The sequence below is a fragment of the Panthera uncia genome, chromosome X (genome assembly GCF_023721935.1).
Source record: "Panthera uncia isolate 11264 chromosome X, Puncia_PCG_1.0, whole genome shotgun sequence".
Lineage (NCBI taxonomy): Eukaryota > Metazoa > Chordata > Mammalia > Carnivora > Felidae > Panthera > Panthera uncia.
Window position 1 is genome coordinate 30,984,475 of NC_064817.1, and position 20,930 is coordinate 31,005,404.

Below are 20,930 nucleotides of genomic sequence, written 5' to 3' on the forward strand. Positions count from 1 at the left end.
TTTTCCCCAAGCAGAATTGAGGGTTCTCTTGGTGACCCCATCCCAGGCTTCATTGATGATCTTGAGGCAGTTCACAATACGGAAGTGATTTTTCCAAAACTCTCAGAGGGTAAGGTTTGTTCCTTCAGTGACCTGAAAGCATCGCTAAAATAGTGCTTTGGTGTTTTAGAGTTTGAAATGACCTGATCCATGGGCTGGAGGATTGGAGTGGTGTAGGGAGGAAGGAACTTGACCTTAATGAGCTCAAGTTCCTCCAGTAAGTCATCCTCAAAGCCTGGACGATGAGCAGGAGCATTATCCGTAACCAGCCAGGCTTTGAGTGGCAAACTCTTTTCTAAAAGGTATTTCTTCACTGCAGGACTGAAGACCTCATTGATCCACTCAACGAACAAGATACAAGTGATCCAAGCTTGCTGTTGGACCTCCACATAACATTTAATTGGCTTTTCTGCACCTTGCGTTTCTCGAAGGCTCATGAATTCTCAGAATGTTACATGAGCAGGGGCTTGCCTTTGGAATCCCCACTTGCATTAGTGCAAAATAAGAGGGTCAGATGGTCTTTCATGGGCTTGTGACCAGGCATTGCATTCTCTTCTTCTGTAATGTAGGTCCTCTTTGGCATCTTTTTCTAAAAAAGCCCCGTTTCATCACAGTTAACATCTTGTTCCATCAGGTAACAGTCGGAAACCATGAGCTTCTGGAAGTTGGTAGCAAATGCCTCAGCTGCCTTAGCATCTGAACTCGCAGCCTCTCTGTGCCTCACAACTACACGGATGCCACTTCTCCTATTCAAGTTATCAAACCATCCCCTGCTTGCCTTGAAGCCTTCTTCGCTTTCTGTTGACGTACCCGGCAGTTTACTTACGAGGTCAAGTGTACAAGGCCCTTGCCTTCTCGCAAATAAAGTTCTCAGTCACGGTATCACTTGCTAGTTCTTCTGATTTATCCAAACATCTTTACCTACATCTTTCAGAACACGTGGCCATTGCTTTGATATTCTTGTGACTCCTTTTGATGCATCTAGAACCCTTATTTCTTCTTTCTTCCTTAATGTTGTGCATATCGTCGACGTAGACTTCTTATAAAATCTTGCAATTTCAGCCACTCTCTTGCCTCATTTGTACTTCTTGATTTCCTTCTTAACTTCCACTGTAATCATCTCCTTCTTACTGCCTTTCTTTTCAACCTTTTCTGAATGGGAGCTATTGTATACACTTGCATGGATGTTGACTACAGTACAGTATTAATAAACTCTTGTCATAGACTATATTTAACGTAACTGGCAATAAGGCAGCAGAGGAAAGTGTCTATATCTGCAGGCAGCCTGACCTGGAATGAAGCAAAGCATTCCTGAGCTTACTCTTGTATGGAAAAGCAAATGATTATCCATAGGTGCTTTGAAGTGACAAAAAATACACCAGTTCCAGTTGTGGGCACCTTCCAACATTCTGAAAAATCACTGATTTCTGTTAAACACTGTGGCTTGAGACCAACCATCTGAGCATGGGAGACGATCTGCCACAATCCTGCAGCAAGAGAGAGAGACAAGAACCATTGGCTCAATTGTGATCATGTGACATTCAGAGTCAGGTACTACTCATATTATAAGACATCACTTGTTTATCAAGTTAAAATTTATTAGAAATGTTTGTTTGTCTTGTGGAACACTCACAGAACAACTTACTCAGAATGCAGGGTTTTACTGTACTTTGAACCAGAACTAGATCTGCCACCTAGATGAAATAGAAAACTTCCTAGAAGATACAAACTACAGAAACTGACTCCAGAAGAACTAGAATATTTGAATAGACCTATGTAATTAGCAAAGTGATTAAATTAGTAATTTTAAAACTTTTCACAGTCAAAAGCCCAGGCTTTTGATTTCACTGGTGAATTTCATCAGATATTTAAAGAATTCATACCTATTCTTCACAAGTTCGTCTGAAAAACAGAAGAGGGAATATCTCCACATTCTATGAGGCCAATGCTATCATGAGAGCAGAACCACACAGAAATATCATAAGAAAACTACAGATCCATATCCTTTATGAGTATAGATGCAAAAATGTGAATTTGGCTTGTGGGCCATAGTTGGACAACCCATGCTATAAAACAAATTAATTTGTGATAAAACAGCAAAACAGATAAAAATGTGTACGTGTGTGTGTGTGAGATCAGTAATTCTTGATGCAATAATTGCTGTTGAGCACTCAGATATCACCTCACGCCAGTCAGAGTGGCCAAAATGAACAAATCAAGAGACTTAGATGCTGGAGAGGATGTGGAGAAACGGGAACCCTCTTGCACTGTTGGTGGGAATGCAAACTGGTGCAGCCACTCTGGAAAACAGTGTGGAGGTTCCTCAGAAAATTAAAAATAGACCTACCCTATGACCCAGCAATAGCACTGCTAGGAATTTACCCAAGGGATACAGGAGTACTGATGCATAGGGGCACTTGTACCCCAATGTTTATAGCAGCACTCTCAACAATAGCCAAATTGTGGAAAGAGCCTAAATGTCCATCAACTGATGAATGGATAAAGAAATTGTGGTTTATATACACAATGGAGTACTACGTGGCAATGAGAAAGAATGAAATCTAGCCCTTTGTAGCAACGTGGATGGAACTGGAGAGTGTGATGCTAAGTGAAATAAGCCATACAGAGAAAGACAGATACCATATGTTTTCACTCTTATGTGGATCTTGAGAAACCTAACAGAAACCCATGTGGGAGGGGAAGGGAAAAAAAAAAAAGAGGTTAGAGTGGGAGAGAGCCAAAGCATAAGAGACCCTTAAAAACTGAGAACAAACTGAGGGTTGATGGGGGGTGGGAGGGAGGGGAGGGTGGGTGATGGGTATTGAAGAGGGCATCTTTTGGGATGAGCACTGGGTGTTGTATGGAAACCAATTTGACAATAAATTTCATATATTAAAAAAAATTGCTGTTGAAGTTAGAGTACATTTTTAGTGTGATTGGTCCAGCACTTGAATGATTATATGACTGAGTCATGTAAATTGAGGCATTATTATTGTCCAGCTGCCCAGGTGATACCTCAGGGCAGCCATGTTTGAGTACCAGGATGTTAATTAAACCAGTGCTTCTCAGACTTCAGTATGCATATTCATCACTTGGGATCTTGTTAAGACATGGATTCTGATTCAGTAGTTTTGGAATAGGGCTTCACATTTTGCATTTGTAACAAGTGTTCAAGTGAGGCTGATGTTTCTGGTTCCTAGACCATATTTTGAGTAGCAAGGTGCTCGCACCGGTTTTCATAGCTTGGGATGTCTAGGTCCTGCCCCAAGGGACTCTGGTGTATATGGTCTTCGATGTGGCCTGTGCCTCAAGATTTGTAAAAGCTCCACAGGTGACTCTAATGGCAGAAAAACTTAAGAACCTCTGTGCTACAGTTCATGGTGTTTTTATAAATTTTAATTTTTATATTATCAGTATCCCTAATATGGTTCTTTTTCCCATTTCTTACCCCATTCCACACCTCTTTGTGTCAAAACATCCCTACATATGGCGGGAATCAGAGTGAGAGTTCTTTGTCCTTTTGCTCTTATCCATCTCTGAGGAGTGATAAGTAGTTCAGGCAGAAAGAAGTTCAAGACGGAAATCAGGCAACCTGGATTTGGGAAGAATAAGCAAATCGTGTTCTAGAAGGCAATTTAAAAGGAAAGCCGGCTTGGGGCGCCTGGGTGGCTCAGTTGGTTAAGCCTCCGACTTTGGCTCAGGTCATGATCTCATGGTCTGTGAGTTTGAGCCCTGCATGGGGCTCTGTGCTGACAGCTCAGAGCCTGGAGCCTGCTTTGGATTTGTGTCTCCCTCTCTCTCTGCCCCTCCCTCACTCACGCTCTGTCTCTCTCTGTCTCTCAAAAATTAAATGTTAAAAAAATTAAGAAAAAAAAAGGAAAGCCGATTTAGACAAAATAGCAGGATTACCACAGAAAGTTGTGGTGGTAAAACTCACTCCCAGGCCTGAGCTAGGGGCAGTATAAACACAAATCATCCTTGCTGAGTCCTGCCTGAACCTGAAGACCAAAGAAGCTACAGAGAATTGATTTTTTTCCCCCCTTCTCAATATGCAAGGTGACAGATTTGGCTAAAATGTGAGAGAGATTCCCAGGAGCAAAGTATAGACATGCAATCTTTTCCACAAAGCACAAAACACACAAAGGAACTTATAAGTGAGTGAAAGATGATGATAAATATGGTGGTGGTGGTGATGATGACGGTTGTGATGTAAATAAATATGGCTAACACATAAAGTACTTACACTGTGCCAGGCACTGTTTTAAGAGATTTACATATGTTAACTTATTTAATCTTCACAGCAACCCAGTGGAATTGACCCTTTTAATATCCTTATTTTAAGTGTGGAGAAACTGAGGCACAGAGAAATTCAATAATATATCCAAGGTCACCCAACATGAGTGGCTAAGCTGAGATATGAACCCAGGCCATCTGAGGTTAAGAAACCGTTACAACAAACTGACTCTCCAGAATAGGAGAGTAAGAAGGATCCTGAGCAAACTGATGGTTTTAAACACACAAAAAGATGCTTGCTGTTTGCTTCCTCATGTCTATGGGAGGGGTACCTATTAAAGTATATAAGTAAATAGGTAAAATCTAACACAAACCCAGAGAGAGGAGAGGTCCTCAAAGTAGGCAGAGAAAGAAATAGTGAAAAGACCAAGTATGACTAGGAAAAATAAAAGTCGTAATAACATTTTCTGGAAACTAAACTCAAAGGGCCATAATCCTCATTCTTAAGAAAGTATTAAAGCACAGTCATGGGAAAATGTGAAAGCAGATTACTGCTTAGGTAAACATGTTCATATTTTACTAATACTTCAAAGCTGTCTATTAGCTTTAAAGAGATTCAAGCTACCCATGTGTCTTTGAACATAGGACACAAAATCCATAAATTTTAAATTTTGATCTTTGTAAACTACACATGGTGCAGAAGAAACAAAATGTTTTGGGTCTTTTTTTCCCCAGACATGGATGACCTTAAAGTTTACATGGCTACAGATTTCGTCTGGTCAGAGAGTGGACTGAGAGAGGGGAGGACTTTTTAAAGGGAAGCAGAAAAAAAGTCCATAGAGACTAGCTCTGTCATTTCCTTGAGAAATATTTTTACTGTGAAATAATTTCTTTCTACCAATAGCCATGAAGATAAGGTAATAGGCCACCTCCTCTCCACATCTTGAAAAGAGAAACCAGAAACCACACTAGGGTCAGAAACAGGCTGATTTGGGGACACTGGGTATGGGCACAGATGGTCACAGTGTGCAATGAGATAATAGTCAAGGTGGGACCAGCGGCCCTCTGGATGTTTGAATATCTCAACCCATCCTCTAATGGTAGCTGCACTGGGCATGGGGCTGGCTGGCTGTGCCACACTCTCTATACTCTGTTTCTGGTGAGCTTATCTGGTCCCATGACCTCAACACCATCTGTATCTGATGTCACCTATGTGTGTATTTCCAAACCTGACATCCCACCTGAGCTCCAGATTCATTCTTCTGACCCCCTGCATGACAGTTCCACTTGCATATCTAATAGGCATCTCAGATTTTACGTGACATGCCTTCCCCACCCCTCATGTTCCCCAGAAAGCATCCTCAGATTAATAAATAGCATTACCATCAAGTCAGTGTTCAAGTACAAATAGAAGAACCTAGATAATTTCCCCCATTTCTCATTTGTCACCTCTGGTGTATAAGCACATATTGTTGATCCATCCAAATCCAACTAGAATTTGTCCATGTCGCTTCATTTCCTCAGCCACCACCTTAGTTTAAGCCACCAATGTCTCTCATTGGACTAGCTACAAATATCTCCTGACTGGCCTCCCAGCTTCAACTCTCCCCCACACTCTGCATTCCTCAAAGCAGCCAGACTCACTGGATTAACATTTAGGGAGATTTATTCTACTTCATAATCAATATGACAAATTTGACCTTCAACCTTGACCTTGTAGTTTTTCACCATTCTAGTGAGATAATTTGGGGTTTTGTATACTGCTGTTACTTTAATGGAAGAAAGGGTACAATTGAAGGAGGAAACTGTATTCAGATATTTTGTAAGGGCAATATGCACATCCAGCATGGTGACCTAGGGAGTCACTCCCCTGTATATGGGAAACCAGCCTAACACTCAGTTCAGTTGTCACTGTTGCCCAGGGTAGCTCGTCAAAGAAATATTCTGCCATTTCTGCTTCCAGGGCCCCCATGTTGCTACCTAGCAGCAACAATCAGTAATATTTGCATATTTTAGTAAACTAAATGTTTTAAAGTGAAGTTGAAGACTCCCTTTAATACCAGTCTAATCCCATTCTTCACTTCTTTCTTAGGGACAACCACTATGGTGAATTCTATACCGTGTTCTTTTATACTTTTACCATACATATGCACCCATTGACACCAGGACCCCAGACCAGCCACCTCACCTCACCCCATCTCACCCCATCCCACCCCACACCCCACCTCACCCCATCCACTCCATCCCATCCCATCCAATCCCACTCCCACCTCACCCCACCCCGTACCTCACCCCATCTCACCCCATCTGATCCCACCCCCCACCTCACCCATCCACCCCATCCCACTCCACTCCCTACTTCACCCCATCCCACCCCATCCAATCCCACCCCCCACTTCACCCTTCCACCCCATCCCACCTCCCCACCACACACCACCAATCCCACACTGTTTATAAAGAGAGGATTGATTTGTGTTTTCCAGGGTTCCATGGAATACTTTCTCCCTCCTTCTTCAAATATCCTGAGCTGCATAGTGATGGGGTTGGGTGGGTGAAGAGACTCCTGAATACCTGTTTTAAAACTTAAAAGGTGTGAGATTTGCACACGAATCAACAAGACCTTTATTTATGAACCAAATAACTTTATTGAAACCAAATAACTTCATTTATTTATGGAAAACTGGAAGAAAAAAAACTGGGACGTTTTGCAAGCGCAATACTGCAAAATGCATGCTCCGCATGGTGACCAGGGAAGTCACCATGCACCCTGTGGCTATGGGAAGGCAGTCCCAACTCAGTTCTTGTCGCTGTTGCCCAGGGTGAGCTTGTCAAAGAGGTACTCTGCCATGCCGGCTTCCGGGGCCCCCATCTTGCACAGGCTGGTGATGTAGCCCCCCAACTCTTTGATGACCTTGACTTGCTCGTGCAGGTAGTTGGTCTCCAGGAAGCTGCACAGATGGGCGTCGTTCTTGTCGGTGGCCAGCTGGTGCAGGTCGAGCAGGCTCTGGTTCAGGCTCTTCTCCAGGTGAAAGGCGCACTCCATGGCGTTGAGGCCGTTCTCCCAGTTGTCGCGGTCAGGCTTCATGATGTCGCGGAGGCGGATGCGGCCCCCACGCTGGTTCTGCAGCTGCATCAGCTTCTCGGCATGCTGGCTCTCCTCGTGGGACTGGCGCAGGAAGAACTTGGAGAAATTCTCCAGGGCCACGTCGGCGCGGTCGAAATAGAAGGCCATCGACAGGTACACGTAGGAGGCGTAGAGCTCCAGGTTGATCTGGCTGTTGATGGCGGCCTCGCACTGCGGGTGGTAGTTCTGGCGCACTCGAGAGGACGGCGCGGTGGCCATGGCTGGCGGCGCTGGCACCAAGACGAGGGCGAAAGCGGCTCAGAAGCGAGGGCTGCGGGGTGGGCAGCAGCAGGGCCGCAGGTGGCAGTGTCCTCGGAGACTGCCCGGCGAAGAGTGAAGAGAGAGGCGGGAGGAAGGTAGGCTCAGTGCCAGGCAACGGCTCTGCGATGGGGCCAACGGGTGGAATCCGTTACGGGGAAGTGGTGGGGGCGGGGTGGGGAGGAAAGATCCGTTATGTGGGGGTGGGGGAGAAAGAAGTGAAGGATGGAAGAAGGGGGCGGGTCACGAGTGCTGTGTTCAGGTTCTATCAGAGCCTGGGTAAGACAGGGAAATGGCTGAGCACCTGGCTTCTAATGAGTTTTTAATTTTGCATTAATTTTTCTAGTTTGCAAGAACTTTATTTTATTCTCAAATTGTTGTCTTCTATAGCAGCCTTTTTTTATTTTATGAAGTAATTTTCTTCCCTTAAAATAATTTTGAGAATATGAATTTGAATGTTTTGGTGAATTATTTTCTTCTTTGTCCTGTATTATATCTGAGCTTTTTTGTTTGTTTGTTTTTCACAAATATTTCTGTCAGGTTATCATGATTTTCTCTTTTACCTTTGTCAAATACCTGCCAAACCTTGGTTTACTTATATTTAGGAATAAATGACTTGTTTGATTAGCCTAGGTAGTTAGCAAGGATCTGATCTATAGTATAATTCTTAGAATGGAAGGGCAGGGTGTGTCAATTGTTTGGCGATTTTGTCCTTCTTGAGTACAAAGCATGAAACTTGGATAGTGACCCTCCCTGTTAATAAAATAAATGTAATTTTGACATTGGAAGGGTAATGTTTTTTCCTTCTGGGTAGATGTGTCCTTTTGTTTCTCTTCTGTGAAGTCTGCAGTTATCTTAAGCTCATTCACTGTCTTGGGAGATTAAACATGTCAGATGCCACAGGTGCTTACTTCCCATTGTAAGAGTGGGGGAGAGTCAGAGCAGGGCAGGACAAATACCTCTGCTGTTCACACTAGCTCCTTCATCTCACAGCTGACCCAGGAGCCTCAACAGTGCTACAATTTCATTTACTCTGGTGTTAGAGTTTCTCTGAATGTGACCCGGTTGTCTACTGCAGCTGGTGCAACTTCTCTGAGTTGGCCAGTCTGATAGCCTCTTACCATGTTTTTCCAGAATTCCTCACAATATCTGGTCTCCTAATGACAGACACCCTTTCTACTGTGTGTGAGTGTGTGTGTAGATAATCTTTGTGTTCAGTTCACCACCATGATTCAGTTATCTTTTTACTAAACTATTTATAAATGAAAACTATACTTTGTTTAGTATAAACTACAAAGTTCCCTCTGTAGCAACCATTGGTATTATTTGTGATATCAGTAGGAGAAAAAGAATTAAAAAAAAAAAGAAATGATACTTATGTTAAGAAAAATCAGAGAGTTAAGAAACTTTAGAAACCTACTCCTTAGTAGCACATTTTTTTCAAGTGCACATAGACTATTTACTAACACCATATTCTAGACCACAACACGAATCTCAATAAATACAAAATTACTCATATCATGAAAGATATGTTCTCTGATCACAGTAAAACTGAATTAGAACTCGTTAACATAAAAATATCTGAAAAACACTTAAATATTCAGAAGTCGATAATATGTTTCCAAACAACCCTGAGGGTCAAAGAAGAGATCAAAGGGAAATTAGAAATTATTTGGATTGAATGAAAACAAAAAATAGCATATCGATATTTGTGAGATGTAGCTAAAGCAGTGTTTGCATGTTAATTTTTGAAAGCTTTAAAAAATTCTTATTTCAGAAAAGAAGAAAGGTCTCAAATCCATTATTTAACCTTCCACCTTAAAAAGAAGAAGGAACTCCCAGGTGGCTCAGTCTGTTGAGCAACCAACTCTTGATTTCGGCTCAGGTCATGATCCCAGGGTTGTAGGGTTGAGCCCTGTGTTGGGCACCATGCTGCACGTGGAACCTGCTTAAGACTCTCTCTCTCCCCCTCCCTCTCCCTCTCTCCCTCTCTCTCTCCCTCTCTCCCCCTTTCCTTCCCCCTCCTTCCCTCCCTCACTCTCTCCTTCTCCTCCTCTTCCTCTCCCCTGCTCACATGTTCTTTCTCTCTCTAAAATAAAATTTAAGGGGCGCCTGGGTGGCTCAATCGGTTAAGCGTCCGACTTCGGCTCAGGTCACGATCTCGCAGTCCGCGAGTTCGAGCCCCGCGTCGGGCTCTGGGCTGATGGCTCGGAGCCTGGAGCCTGCTTCCGATTCTGTGTCTCCCTCTCTCTCTGCCCCTCCCCTGTTCATGCTGTGTCTCTCTCTGTCTCAAAAATAAATAAACGTTAAAATAAAATTTAAAACAAATTTAAATTGAAAAAAAGGGAGAAAAAGACCAAAATAAACCAAGCCAAGCAGAAAGAAGGAAATGATAAAGATATAAGCAGAGTTTGTTTTTATACATATATGTTAAAATGAGTAAGTTATGAGTTAAACTAGTTCAGTAAGTTGAGGAGAATTGGGGTCAGTATTTGGGAAGGTAGCTCAGTGTACTGAAGACTCCCCAAAGTAAGAGGACCTGAACATAAGTAGTAATTTTGTAAACAGGTTGAAAGAACAAGGGTTGTGAAAAGAAGGATAGGTCTCTGGTCATAGACCAGAGGTAGCAATTAAAACAGGAGTCTGCGTCTAGGTAAAACCCCTCAAGATGAAGATGTTTAATGATTTCAGATTCAGAGACAGGCAGAAATGAGTTTGAATTCTAGCTCTTTCATACTATGGACATATATGATTTTTGTCATGTTAATAAAGCTTTCTGAACCCCCCAAAATAAAGATATGAGAAGAAAAGAGTGAAATTGAAAATATAATAAAAATAAATAAAGTAAGTCAAATCAATGAAATCAAAGAAGGTTCTTTGAGAAAATTAAATAAACAAAAAGATAAATCTCTAGACAGAGTAATGAGGAGAAGACACTAATCAGAGAGAGAATACACAAATGACCAGTTACAGGAATGAGAGAAGAGATATCACTACAGATCATACACTCATTCAAAGGTTGATGAAGGAATATAATTGTGATATAAAATACATATATTTTGATTTTTCATCCCCAGCTCCTGACCAGAGGTTCTAAAACCTTTGTAATTTTCTAAGTGGTAAGAGTGATAGAAACATCTTTGTTATAATACTTGTTTGTTTATTTTTTCCCCTAGCTCCTCAAACAGCTTTGGAGTGATAAAGATAAAAGGAGCATCTTTTGTTATTCCTAACAAACTCCTTTCAACCATACCTGAATTTATAATAATGATGTGACTTCTGGAAAGCCCCTAAGGATGGAGAACTGTTTGCCAGAGGAACTAACCATGTGATTTCAGCCCTTCCTCCCGACCTCCTGAGGGGGGAAGGGCTGGAGGTTAATTGATTGATTTGACTAATCATGCCTAGGTAATAAGCCCCCTTTAAAGCCCTAATTGAAGGGATTCAGAAAGTTTCCAAGTTGGTGAACACATGGAGTTGCTGGGAAGCTGAAATACCTAGAGAGCTTCCATGCCCCTTCTCCTTCTACCTTGCTCTATGCATCTTCCATCTGACAGATTCTGAGTTGTATATTTTTATAACGAACTGGTAATCTAGTAAATAAACTGTTTTCCTAATTCTTTGAAACATTCTAGAAAATTATCAAACCTAAAGCGGAAGTCATGGGAACCTCCAGTTTATAGCCTGTCAGAAGCACAGGTGAGAACCTAGATTTGCAATTAGTATCTGTAGTAGTTGGGACAGGGGAGGGGCAGTCTTGTGGAATTGAGTCATTAACCTGTGAGATCTGTGCTAGTTAGTGTCCTCATTGGCTTTTAGAACATCCAATTGGTGTTGGGGAAGTTGGAGAATTGGTTGGCATGGGGAAAACCCCCACACATTTGTTGTCAGAAGTGTTCTCTTCAGTAACAAACAACTTTATACCTATAACTTCAGCAATATAGATGAAATTCAACTACAGGCTAATCTAATGTATGAACATAAATACCAAAATCTTAAATACGTAAGTTACCAAACAAATCCACAGTGACCGTATTGTGCATATGAAGGTACTAATGTTCATTCAACAGGAAATATGTACCCTAAATAGCCCTGTATCTTTAATTAAATGGAAATTTTAGTTAAAATATTCCCATGAGAAAACTCCAAACCCATTGGCTTTACTTATGAATTCTGCTGAATATTTAAATAAGTAGCAAGTGAATTATACAAGTTCTTCTAGAAAATTAAAGAGGACAGAATACTTCCCAACATATCCTGAGATAACCAGGGAAAAAATTACAAGAAAACTACAGACCAGTTTTCTTCATAAATATAGGCATAAATATTCTTAATAATGTGTTAGAAAATGGAATTGAAAAATGTACAAAACAATGGCATATTGTGACCAAATGGAGTTCATCTCAGGAATGCAAAGCTAATTCAAATTAAAAAATCAATGTAATACATCAATGTAATTCATCAGACTAAATAAAAAATATCATATAAGCATCTGAATAGATTCATAAAAACCACTTGACAGAGACGCCTGGGTGGCTCAGTTGGTTGGGTGTCTGACTTCAGCTCAGGTCATGATCTCATGGTTCATGGGTTCAAGCCCCGCGTCGGGCTCTATGCTGACAGCTCAGACCCTGGAGCCTGCTACGGATTCTGTGTCTCCCTCTCTCTACCCCCCTCCCCTGCTTGTGCTCACTCTATATCTCTCTCTCAAAGGTAAATAAATATTAAAAAAAAATTTTTTTAAAGCACTTGACAAATTCAAATATCCATTCCTTTTTTTATTACTTTTTTTTTGGGGGGGGGGGAGAGAGAGAGTGTGTGTGTGTGTGTGTGTGTGTGTGTGTGTGCAAGGGAGAGGGGAAGAGGTAGAAAGAGAATCTTTAGCAGGCTCCATGCTCTGCACAGAGCCTGACATGGAGCTTGATCCCACGACCCTGGAATCATGACCTGAGCTGAAATCAAGTGTTGGAGGCTTGACTGACTGAGCCACCCAGGCGCCCCTCAAATATCCATTCCTGATTTTTTCTTTTAAATCTTAGCATAATGGAAGGAAATTTCTCAACCTGATATAGGGCTTCTTTGAAAAACCTACACCTTGCATCATACTTAGTGGTAGAAAATTAAATGATTTCTACCCTAAAGTCAGCAGCAAAACAAGGATGTCCATTCTCATCACTCCTAATCAACTTTAAACTGGAGGTCCTCGCTTGTGAAATAAGGCCAGCAAAGGAAATGAAAGGCACACGAATTGGAAATGAAGAGGTAAAACTAGCTCTACTTGCAGATAACTTAATTGTCTATGTAGAAAATCTTAAAGTGTGTATGAAGAAACTACTGAAACTAATAAATGAGTTTAGTAAGATCTCAGGGTATAAGCCCAATATACAAAAATCAGTCTTGTTTTTATATACTAGCAACGAACAATTGAAAAGGAAAAAAATTAAAATTCTGTTTAAAATAGCACCCAGTTGTAGCAATATTTTGTGGACTCTTTTGGGTTTTCTACATAGAGTATCCTGTCCTCTGCAAATAGTGAAAGTTTGACTTCTTCGTGGCTGATTTGGATAACTCATTACTTTTTGTTGTCTGCTGAGGTTAGGACATCCAGCACTCTGTTCAATAAAACTGATGAGAGTTGGAGCACCTGGGTGGCTCAGTCGGGTTAAGTCTCTGACTTCGGCTCAGGTCATGATCTCTTGGTTCGTGAGTTTGAGTCCTGCTTCGGGCTCTGTGCTGACAACTCAGAGCCTGGAGCCTGCTTCAGATTCTGTGTCTCCCCGTCTCTCGGCCCCTCCCCTGCTCGTGCTGTCTCTCTCTGTCTCTCAATAATAAATAAATGTTAAAAAAATAAAAAAAAAACTGGTGGGAGTGGATATCTCTGTCTTGTTCCTGACTGTAGAGGAAAAGCTCGTAGTTTTTCCTCATTGAGAATTATATTAGTTGTGGGTCTTTCATATATGGCCTTTATGATGTTGACATATGTTCCTTCAATCCCTACTTTGTTGAGGGTTTTTATCAAGAATGAATGCTGTAGGGGCACCTGGGTGGCTCATTTGGCTAAGTGTCCAACTTCAGTTCAGGTCATGATCTCACGGTTTGTGAGTTTGAGCCCCGAATCAGGCTCTCTGCTGTCAGCACAGAGCCCACTTCAGATCTTCTGTCTCCCTCTCTCTCTGCCCCTCCCCTGCTCACTCAATCTCTCTCAAAAATAAATAAACCTTAAAAAAATCAATTCAGAATATATTTCTACTTTCTTAAAGTAATACATGCCAACCCCTTGAAATTTGGTGACATATATTAAAGTATTAAGTTTAGCAAAAAAGAAACAGTGACTAATGCATAGTTTCTATTTTGATCACTTTTGTGTAGGCTTTTGGACTTACCCTGATTGTAGGTGGGGAATGATAGTGAAATTTGATGATTGTTCTCCCCTTTTGTAAAGGAGATTATAATATTTGTATGTTTATGTTTTTCCCTGCCTGTATAGAGAAAATTAGTTAATATGTTTTCTGCATAGGAAAAAAATCTATAGCATAAAATAAAACCTGATGATAATTAAGTCAATGGTACCTGCAGAATTTTGTAAAATTCTGGAGTGGCATATGGGCTTAACCCAAATTCACCTAAAGGAAATTCTCAGTCATGCAAATTACTTTCATTTGCATGAGATTCCTGAATATATAGTACTCTTTATAGGAAATTGTTTTTATGGAGAAACTGTAGAGCATTTTAGAGAACAGCCTGTGCAAAGAAAACCAGACCAAAATCAAGGAACTGCACAAAATTTGTGGACAAATCAAGCAGTAAGGAGATGTAAGATTTGAGAAGTCCATTTGTTAACTCTATATAGACTTAGGATGAGAAGAGATGATGAGGACCTGCCTACCTACCATCTGTCAAGCACTGAGCCATCCACAGACTTATCTCTTTTGAACTTTAGGACAACAAATCTATTCAATGGAACCATGTATACAGGTAAAATAATAGGTATCAATAGTCCCAGTTTACAAGTAAAGAAACCAAGACCCAACAAGGTAACTAAGTTGCCCAAAGCCATATATAGCTAATGGCAAAACTAGGAAGTAAACCCAAGTCTACCTAATGGAAAATTACTTTGTCGCTGAAAGATAAAATTTCTAAAGATCGTGTCTAGTTACTAGAACTAAGAGAGTCTAGAACAGCACTGTGCAGTAGAAATATAAAAGCCACAGGGGCGCCTGGGTGGCTAAGTCGGTTAAGCGTCCGACTTTGGCTCAGGTCATGATCTCACAGTCTGTGGGTTCGAGCCCCGCATCGGGCTCTGTGCTGACAGCTCAGAGCCTGGAGCCTGTTTCAGATTCTGTGTCTCCCTCTTTCTCTGACCCTCCCTGTTCATGCTCTCTCTCTCTCTGTCTCAAAAATAAATAAATGTTAAAAAAAAAAAGAAATATAAAAGCCACAAATTTAAGCCATATACTTAATTTTTTCCCCTTTGTTTTTTTAAATTTAAATTCAAATTAGTTAACATATAGTGTAGTACTGGTTTCAGGAGTAAAATTTAGTTATTCATCAATTACATGTAACACCCAGTGCTCAGCTCAACAAGTGTCCTCCTTAATGCCTGTCACCATTTAGCCAATCCCTCCAACCACCTCCCCTCCAGCAACTCTCAGTTTGTTCTCTATAGTTAAGAGTCTCCTATGGTTTGGCTCCCTCTCTGTTTTTATCTTATTTTTCCTTTCCTTTCCCTATGTTCATCTGTTTTGTTTCTTAAATTCCACATATGAGTGAAATGATGATATTTGTCTTTCTCTGACTGACTTATTTCACTTAGCTTAATACACTGTAGCTCCATTCACATCATTCTTATTTTTAAGGCTGAGTAACATTCATCATATGTATATACCACTCCTTCTTTAGCCATTCATCAGTTGATGGATGTTTGGGCTCTTTCCATAATTTGGCTATTATTGATAGCACTGCCATAAACATTGGGGTGCATGTGCCCCTTCAAATCAGCATTTTTGTATCCTTTTGGTAAATACCTAATAGTGTAATTGCTGGGTTGTATGGTAGTTCTGTTTTTAAAGTTTTGAGGAACCTCCATACTATTTCCCACAGTGGCTGAACCAGTTTGTATTCCCACCAACAGTGTAAGAAGTTTCCCTTTATTCCACATTCTCACCAACATCTGTTATATCCTGAGTTGTTCATTTTAGCCATTCTGACAGGTATGGGGTGATATCTCATTGTAGTTTTGATTTATATTTCCCTGATGATGAATGATGTTGAGCATCTTTTCATGTGTCTTTTAGCCATCTGTGTGTCTTCTTTGGGAAAATGTCTATTCATGTCTTCTGCCCATTTCTTCATCGGATTATTTGGGTTTTTTTGGGGGGGGTGTTGAGTTTATAAGTTCTTTATGTATTTTGGATATTAACCCTTTATACAGTATGTCATTTGCAAATATCTTCTCCCATTCTGTTGCTTGCCTTTTAGTTTGATTGTTTGTTTCCTTTGCTGTGCAGAAGCGTTCATTTTTGCTTTTGTTTCCTTTGCCTCCAGAGACATATCTAGTAAGAAGCTGCTGTGGCCAAGGTCAAAGAAGTTGCTGCCTGTGTTCTTCTCTAGAATTTTGATGGTTTCCTATCTTACATTTAGGTCTTTCATCCATTTTGAATTTATTCTTGTGGATGGAGTAAGAAAGTGGCCTGGTTTCATTCTTCTGCATGTTGATGTCCATTTTCCCAGCACAATTTGCTGAAGAGACTATTTTTTCCATTGGATACTCTTTCCTGCTTTGTTGAAGGTTAGTTGGCCATATATTTGTAGGTCCATTTCTGGGTTCTCTATTCTATTCTATTGATCTATATATCTTTTTTTGTGCCAGTATCATACTGTCAGGCTGACTACAGCTTTGTAATAGACCTTGAAGTCTGGGACTGTGATGCCTCCAACTTTGGTTTTCTTTTTCAACATTACTTTGGCTATTCAGGGTCTTTTCTGGTTCCTTATAAATTTTAGGATTGTTTCTTCTAGATCTGTGAACAAAGCTGGTGTTATTTTGTTGGAAATTGCATTGAATGTGTATATTGTTTTGGGTAGTATTGACATTTTAACAATATATGTTCTTCCAATCCATGGGCATGGAATGTTTTTCCATTTCTTTGTTTTCTCTTCAGTTTCTTTCATAAGCTTTCTATAGTTTTAAGTGTATAGATTTTTCACCTCTTTGGGTGGGTTTATTCCTAGGCATTTTGTGGGTTTTGATGCAGTTGTAAATGGGATCAATTTGATTTCTCTTTCTACTGTTTCATTATTGGTATGTACAAATGCAAGTGATTTCTGTATATTGATTTTATATCCTGTGACTGCTGAATTCATATATCAGCTCTAGAAATTTTTGGGTGGAGTGTTTCGGGTTTTCTATGTAGAGTATCTTGTCATCTGCGAAGAGTAAAAGTTTTACTTCTTACTTGGCAATTTGTATGCCTTTTATTTCTTTTTGTTGTCTGATTGCTGAGGCTAGGACTTCTGGTACTGTGTTAAGCAACAGAGGTGAGAGTGGACATCCCTGTCATGTTCCTGACCTTAGGGGGAAAGCTGTCAGTTTTTCATACTTGAGGATGACATTAGATGTGTGTCTTTTGTATATGGACTTTATGATGTTGAGGTTTGTTCCTTCTATCGTTACTTTCTTCAGGGTTTTTATCAAGAAAAGTTGCTGTATTTTGTCAAATACTTTTGCTGCATGTATTGAGTGGATCATATGGTTATTATCCTTTCTTTTATTAATGTGATGTATCATGCTGATTGATTTGCAGACATTGAACCACCCCTGCTGCCCAGGAATAAATCCCACTTGACGGTGGCAAATAATTCTTTTAATGTATTGTTAGATTTGATTTGCTAGTATCTTGTTGAGAATTTTAGCATCCATGTTCATCAGGGAAATTGGTCTATAATTTTCCTTTCTAGTGGGGTTTTTATCTGGCTTTGGAATCAAGGTACTGCTGGCCTCATAGAATGTGTTTGGAAATTTTCCTTCCATTTCTATTTTTTTGGAGTAGTTTCCAAAGAATAGTTATTAATTCTTCTTTAAATGTTTGGTAGAATTCCCCTGGGAAGCCATCTGGCCCTGAGCTCTTGTTTGTTGGGAGATTTTTTTTTTAATGTTTATTTATTTTTGAGAGAGAGAGAGAGAGAGAGAGCGCGAGCAGGGGAGGAGAAGGGAGAGAGGGAGACACAGAATCCAAAGCAGGCTCCAGGCTCTGAGCTGTCAGCACAGAGCCCGACGCGGGGCTCGAACCCACAAACAGCGAGATCATGACCTGAGCTGAAGTTGGACACTTAACCAACTGAGCCACCCAGGCAACCCTGTTTGGAGATTTTTGATTAATGATTCCATTTATTTACTGGTTATGGGTCTGTTCAAGTTTTCTATTTTTTCCTATTTCAGTTTTGGTAGTTTATATGTTTCTAGGAATTTATCCATTTCTTTCAGATGGCCCAATTTGTTGGCTCATAATATTCTCTTGTAATTGTATTTCCATGGTATTGGTTGTGATCTCTCCTCTTTCATTCATGATTTTATTCATTTGGGTCCTTTTCTTTTTCTTTTTGATAAGTCTGGCTAGGGGTTTATCAATTTTGTTAATTCTTTCAAAGAACCAGCTCCTGGTTTTGTTGATAGGTTCTGCTTTTTTTATTTCAATATCATTGATTTCTGCTCTAATCTTTATTATTTCCCTTCTTCAGCTGGTTTTGGGCTTTATTTGTTGTCCTTTTTCCAGTTCCCTTAGGTGTAAGGTTAGGTTGTATATTTGAGACATTTCTTCCTCCTTTAGGAAGGTCTGGATTGCTATATACTTCCCTCTCATGACCACCTTTGCTGCATCCCAAAGGTTTTGGACTGTTGTGGTTTCATTTGCATTGGCTTCCATGTACTTTTTTATTTCTTCTTTAATACTCAGTTAACCCATTCATTCTTTTGTAGGATGTTCTTTAGCCTCCAAGTATTTATGGTCTTTCCAAATTTTTTCTTGTGGTTGATTTCAAGTTGTTTAGTGTTGTGGTCTGAAAATATGCATGGCATGATCTCGATCTTTTGGTACTTTTGGCTGATTTGTGACCCAGTATGTGATCTGTTCTGGAGAGTATTCCATGTGCACTCAAGAAGAACGTGTATTCTGCTGCTGTAGGATGGAATGTTCGAATATATCTGTTAAGTCCATCTGGTCTAGTGTGTCATTCAAAGCCAATGTTTCCATATTGATTTCTGCTTAGATAATCTGTGCATTGTTGTAAGTGGGGTGTTAAAGTCCCCTACTATTATTGTACTATTATCAATAAGTTTCTTTTTGTTTGTTTTTGACTGACTTATATATTTATTTATTTGGGTGCTTTCAGGTTGGGGACATAAATATATATAATTTTTAGGCCTTCTTGATGGACACATCCCTTAATTATGATATAATGCCATTCTTTGTTTCTTGTTACAGTCTTTGTTTTAAAATGTAGTTTGTCTAATGTAAGTATGGATACTCTGGCTTTCTTCTGACATCCATTAGCGTGATAGATGGTTCTCCATTCCACTACTTTTAATCTGCAAGTGTCTTTAGGTCTAATGTTCTAAAATGAGTCTCTTCTAGGCAGCATACAGATGGGTATTGTTTGGTTTTTGTTTTTTTTTTTTTTTTACTCCATTCTGATACCCTGTATCTTTTGATTAGAGCATTTAGTCCATTTACATTCAGAGTGAATATTGACAGTTGTGAATTTAATGCCATTGTGTTGCCTGTAGAGTTAGTGTTTCTGGTGATGTTTTCTGGTCCTTTCTAATATTTGTTGCTTTTGGTGTTTTTTAATTTTGTTTTTTTCTCCACTCAAAAAGTCCCTCTTAAAATTTCTTGCAGAGCTCGTTTAGTGATCATGAACTCCTTTAGTTTTGGTTGTCTGGGAAACTCTTTATTCTTCCTTCTATTCTGAACGACTGTCTTGCTGGATATAGAATTCTTGGCTGTATGTTCTTCTCATTCAGCACATTGAATATATCCTGCCTCTCCTTTCTGGCCTACCCAGTTTCGGTGGGCAGATCTCCTGTGAACCTTATCTGTCTTCCCTTATGGGTTAAGGACTTTTTCCCCCTTGATGCTTTCTTGCTTCTTTCCTTGTTTGTGTATTTTGTGAATTTGACTGTGATATGCCTTGGTGATGGTCGGCTTTTGTTGAATTTAATGGGAGTTCTCTGTGCTTCTTGTATTTTGATGTCTGTGTCCTTCCCCAGATTAGGAAAGTTTTCTGCTATAATTTGCTCACTTACACTTTCTGCCCCTTTTTCTATTTTCCATAATTTTATCTTCTTTATCACTGATTTGTGTCTCTGCTTTTTCTGTCCTCGCCATTGTGGCATTCATTCAAAATCGCATCTCAGTTACAGCATTTTTTAACTTTGGCCTGTCCAGATTTTATTTCTTTTATCTCTGCAGAAAGGGATTCTCTTGTGTCTTCTATGATTTTTTTCAACCTCAGCTAGTATTCTTATAATCTTGGTTTTAAATTCTAGTTTCTAGAGATAGAGATGTGTAAGAAAGAATAGACTATAGTCAAACTCTTCTTTTTTGGTGAGTTGGGATTCACAAAGCTCTGGAGAGCTTAAGTCACTGTTAAAAGAGCTGTTGATAAGAACACAAAATTGAGTTTAACTAGTAAAAATTACTTAGAGATATATGTATTCTGTGTATCTGGGGCTATATATTAGCCTTTCCTTCATTTTAATTCTCTTTCCTTCACTATCAGTTTATCTCTCCCTTCTTCCCTCTTTCTCTCTCTCTCTCCCCTTAAGTTTCTGTACCTAGAGATACAAGAAGTAGAGTAATATTGAGGAAGATGAAAATTAATAATTACTTAGCAATAGAGCAACCCTACATAAAGTGGGAAATTTTTAAATGCTAGAGTGCCAAAATTAGACAAAGACATCACAAGAAAAGGAAGCTACACATCATTATTGCTTATAAATATAGATGAAAAACTCTTCAATAAAATCCTAGCAAACTAAATCCAGCAACATAGAAAAAGAAATATACAGGGCACCTGGGTGGCTCTGTCGGTTAAGTGTCTGACTTTGGCTCAGGCCATGATCTCACAATTTGTGCATTCGAGCTCCATATCAGACCCTTTGCTGACAGCTCAGAGCCTGGAGCCTGCTTCAGATCCTATGTGTCTCCCTCCTTCTCTGCCCCTCTCCTGCTCACACTCGTCTGTCTCTGTCTGTTTCTCTCTTTCTCTCAAAAATGAA

At 40.0% G+C, this 20,930-nt stretch overlaps 1 protein-coding gene across 1 annotated transcript; it reads right to left on the minus strand.

The window, feature by feature from the left end:
- Positions 1–6,885: 6,885 nt before the first annotated feature.
- Positions 6,886–7,792, minus strand: LOC125931605 (ferritin heavy chain-like). The gene has a single exon (XM_049643672.1). It carries the CDS (start codon positions 7,613–7,615, stop codon positions 7,067–7,069), a length of 549 nt encoding a protein of 182 aa, XP_049499629.1. The 5' UTR covers positions 7,616–7,792; the 3' UTR covers positions 6,886–7,066.
- Positions 7,793–20,930: the final 13,138 nt, after the last annotated feature.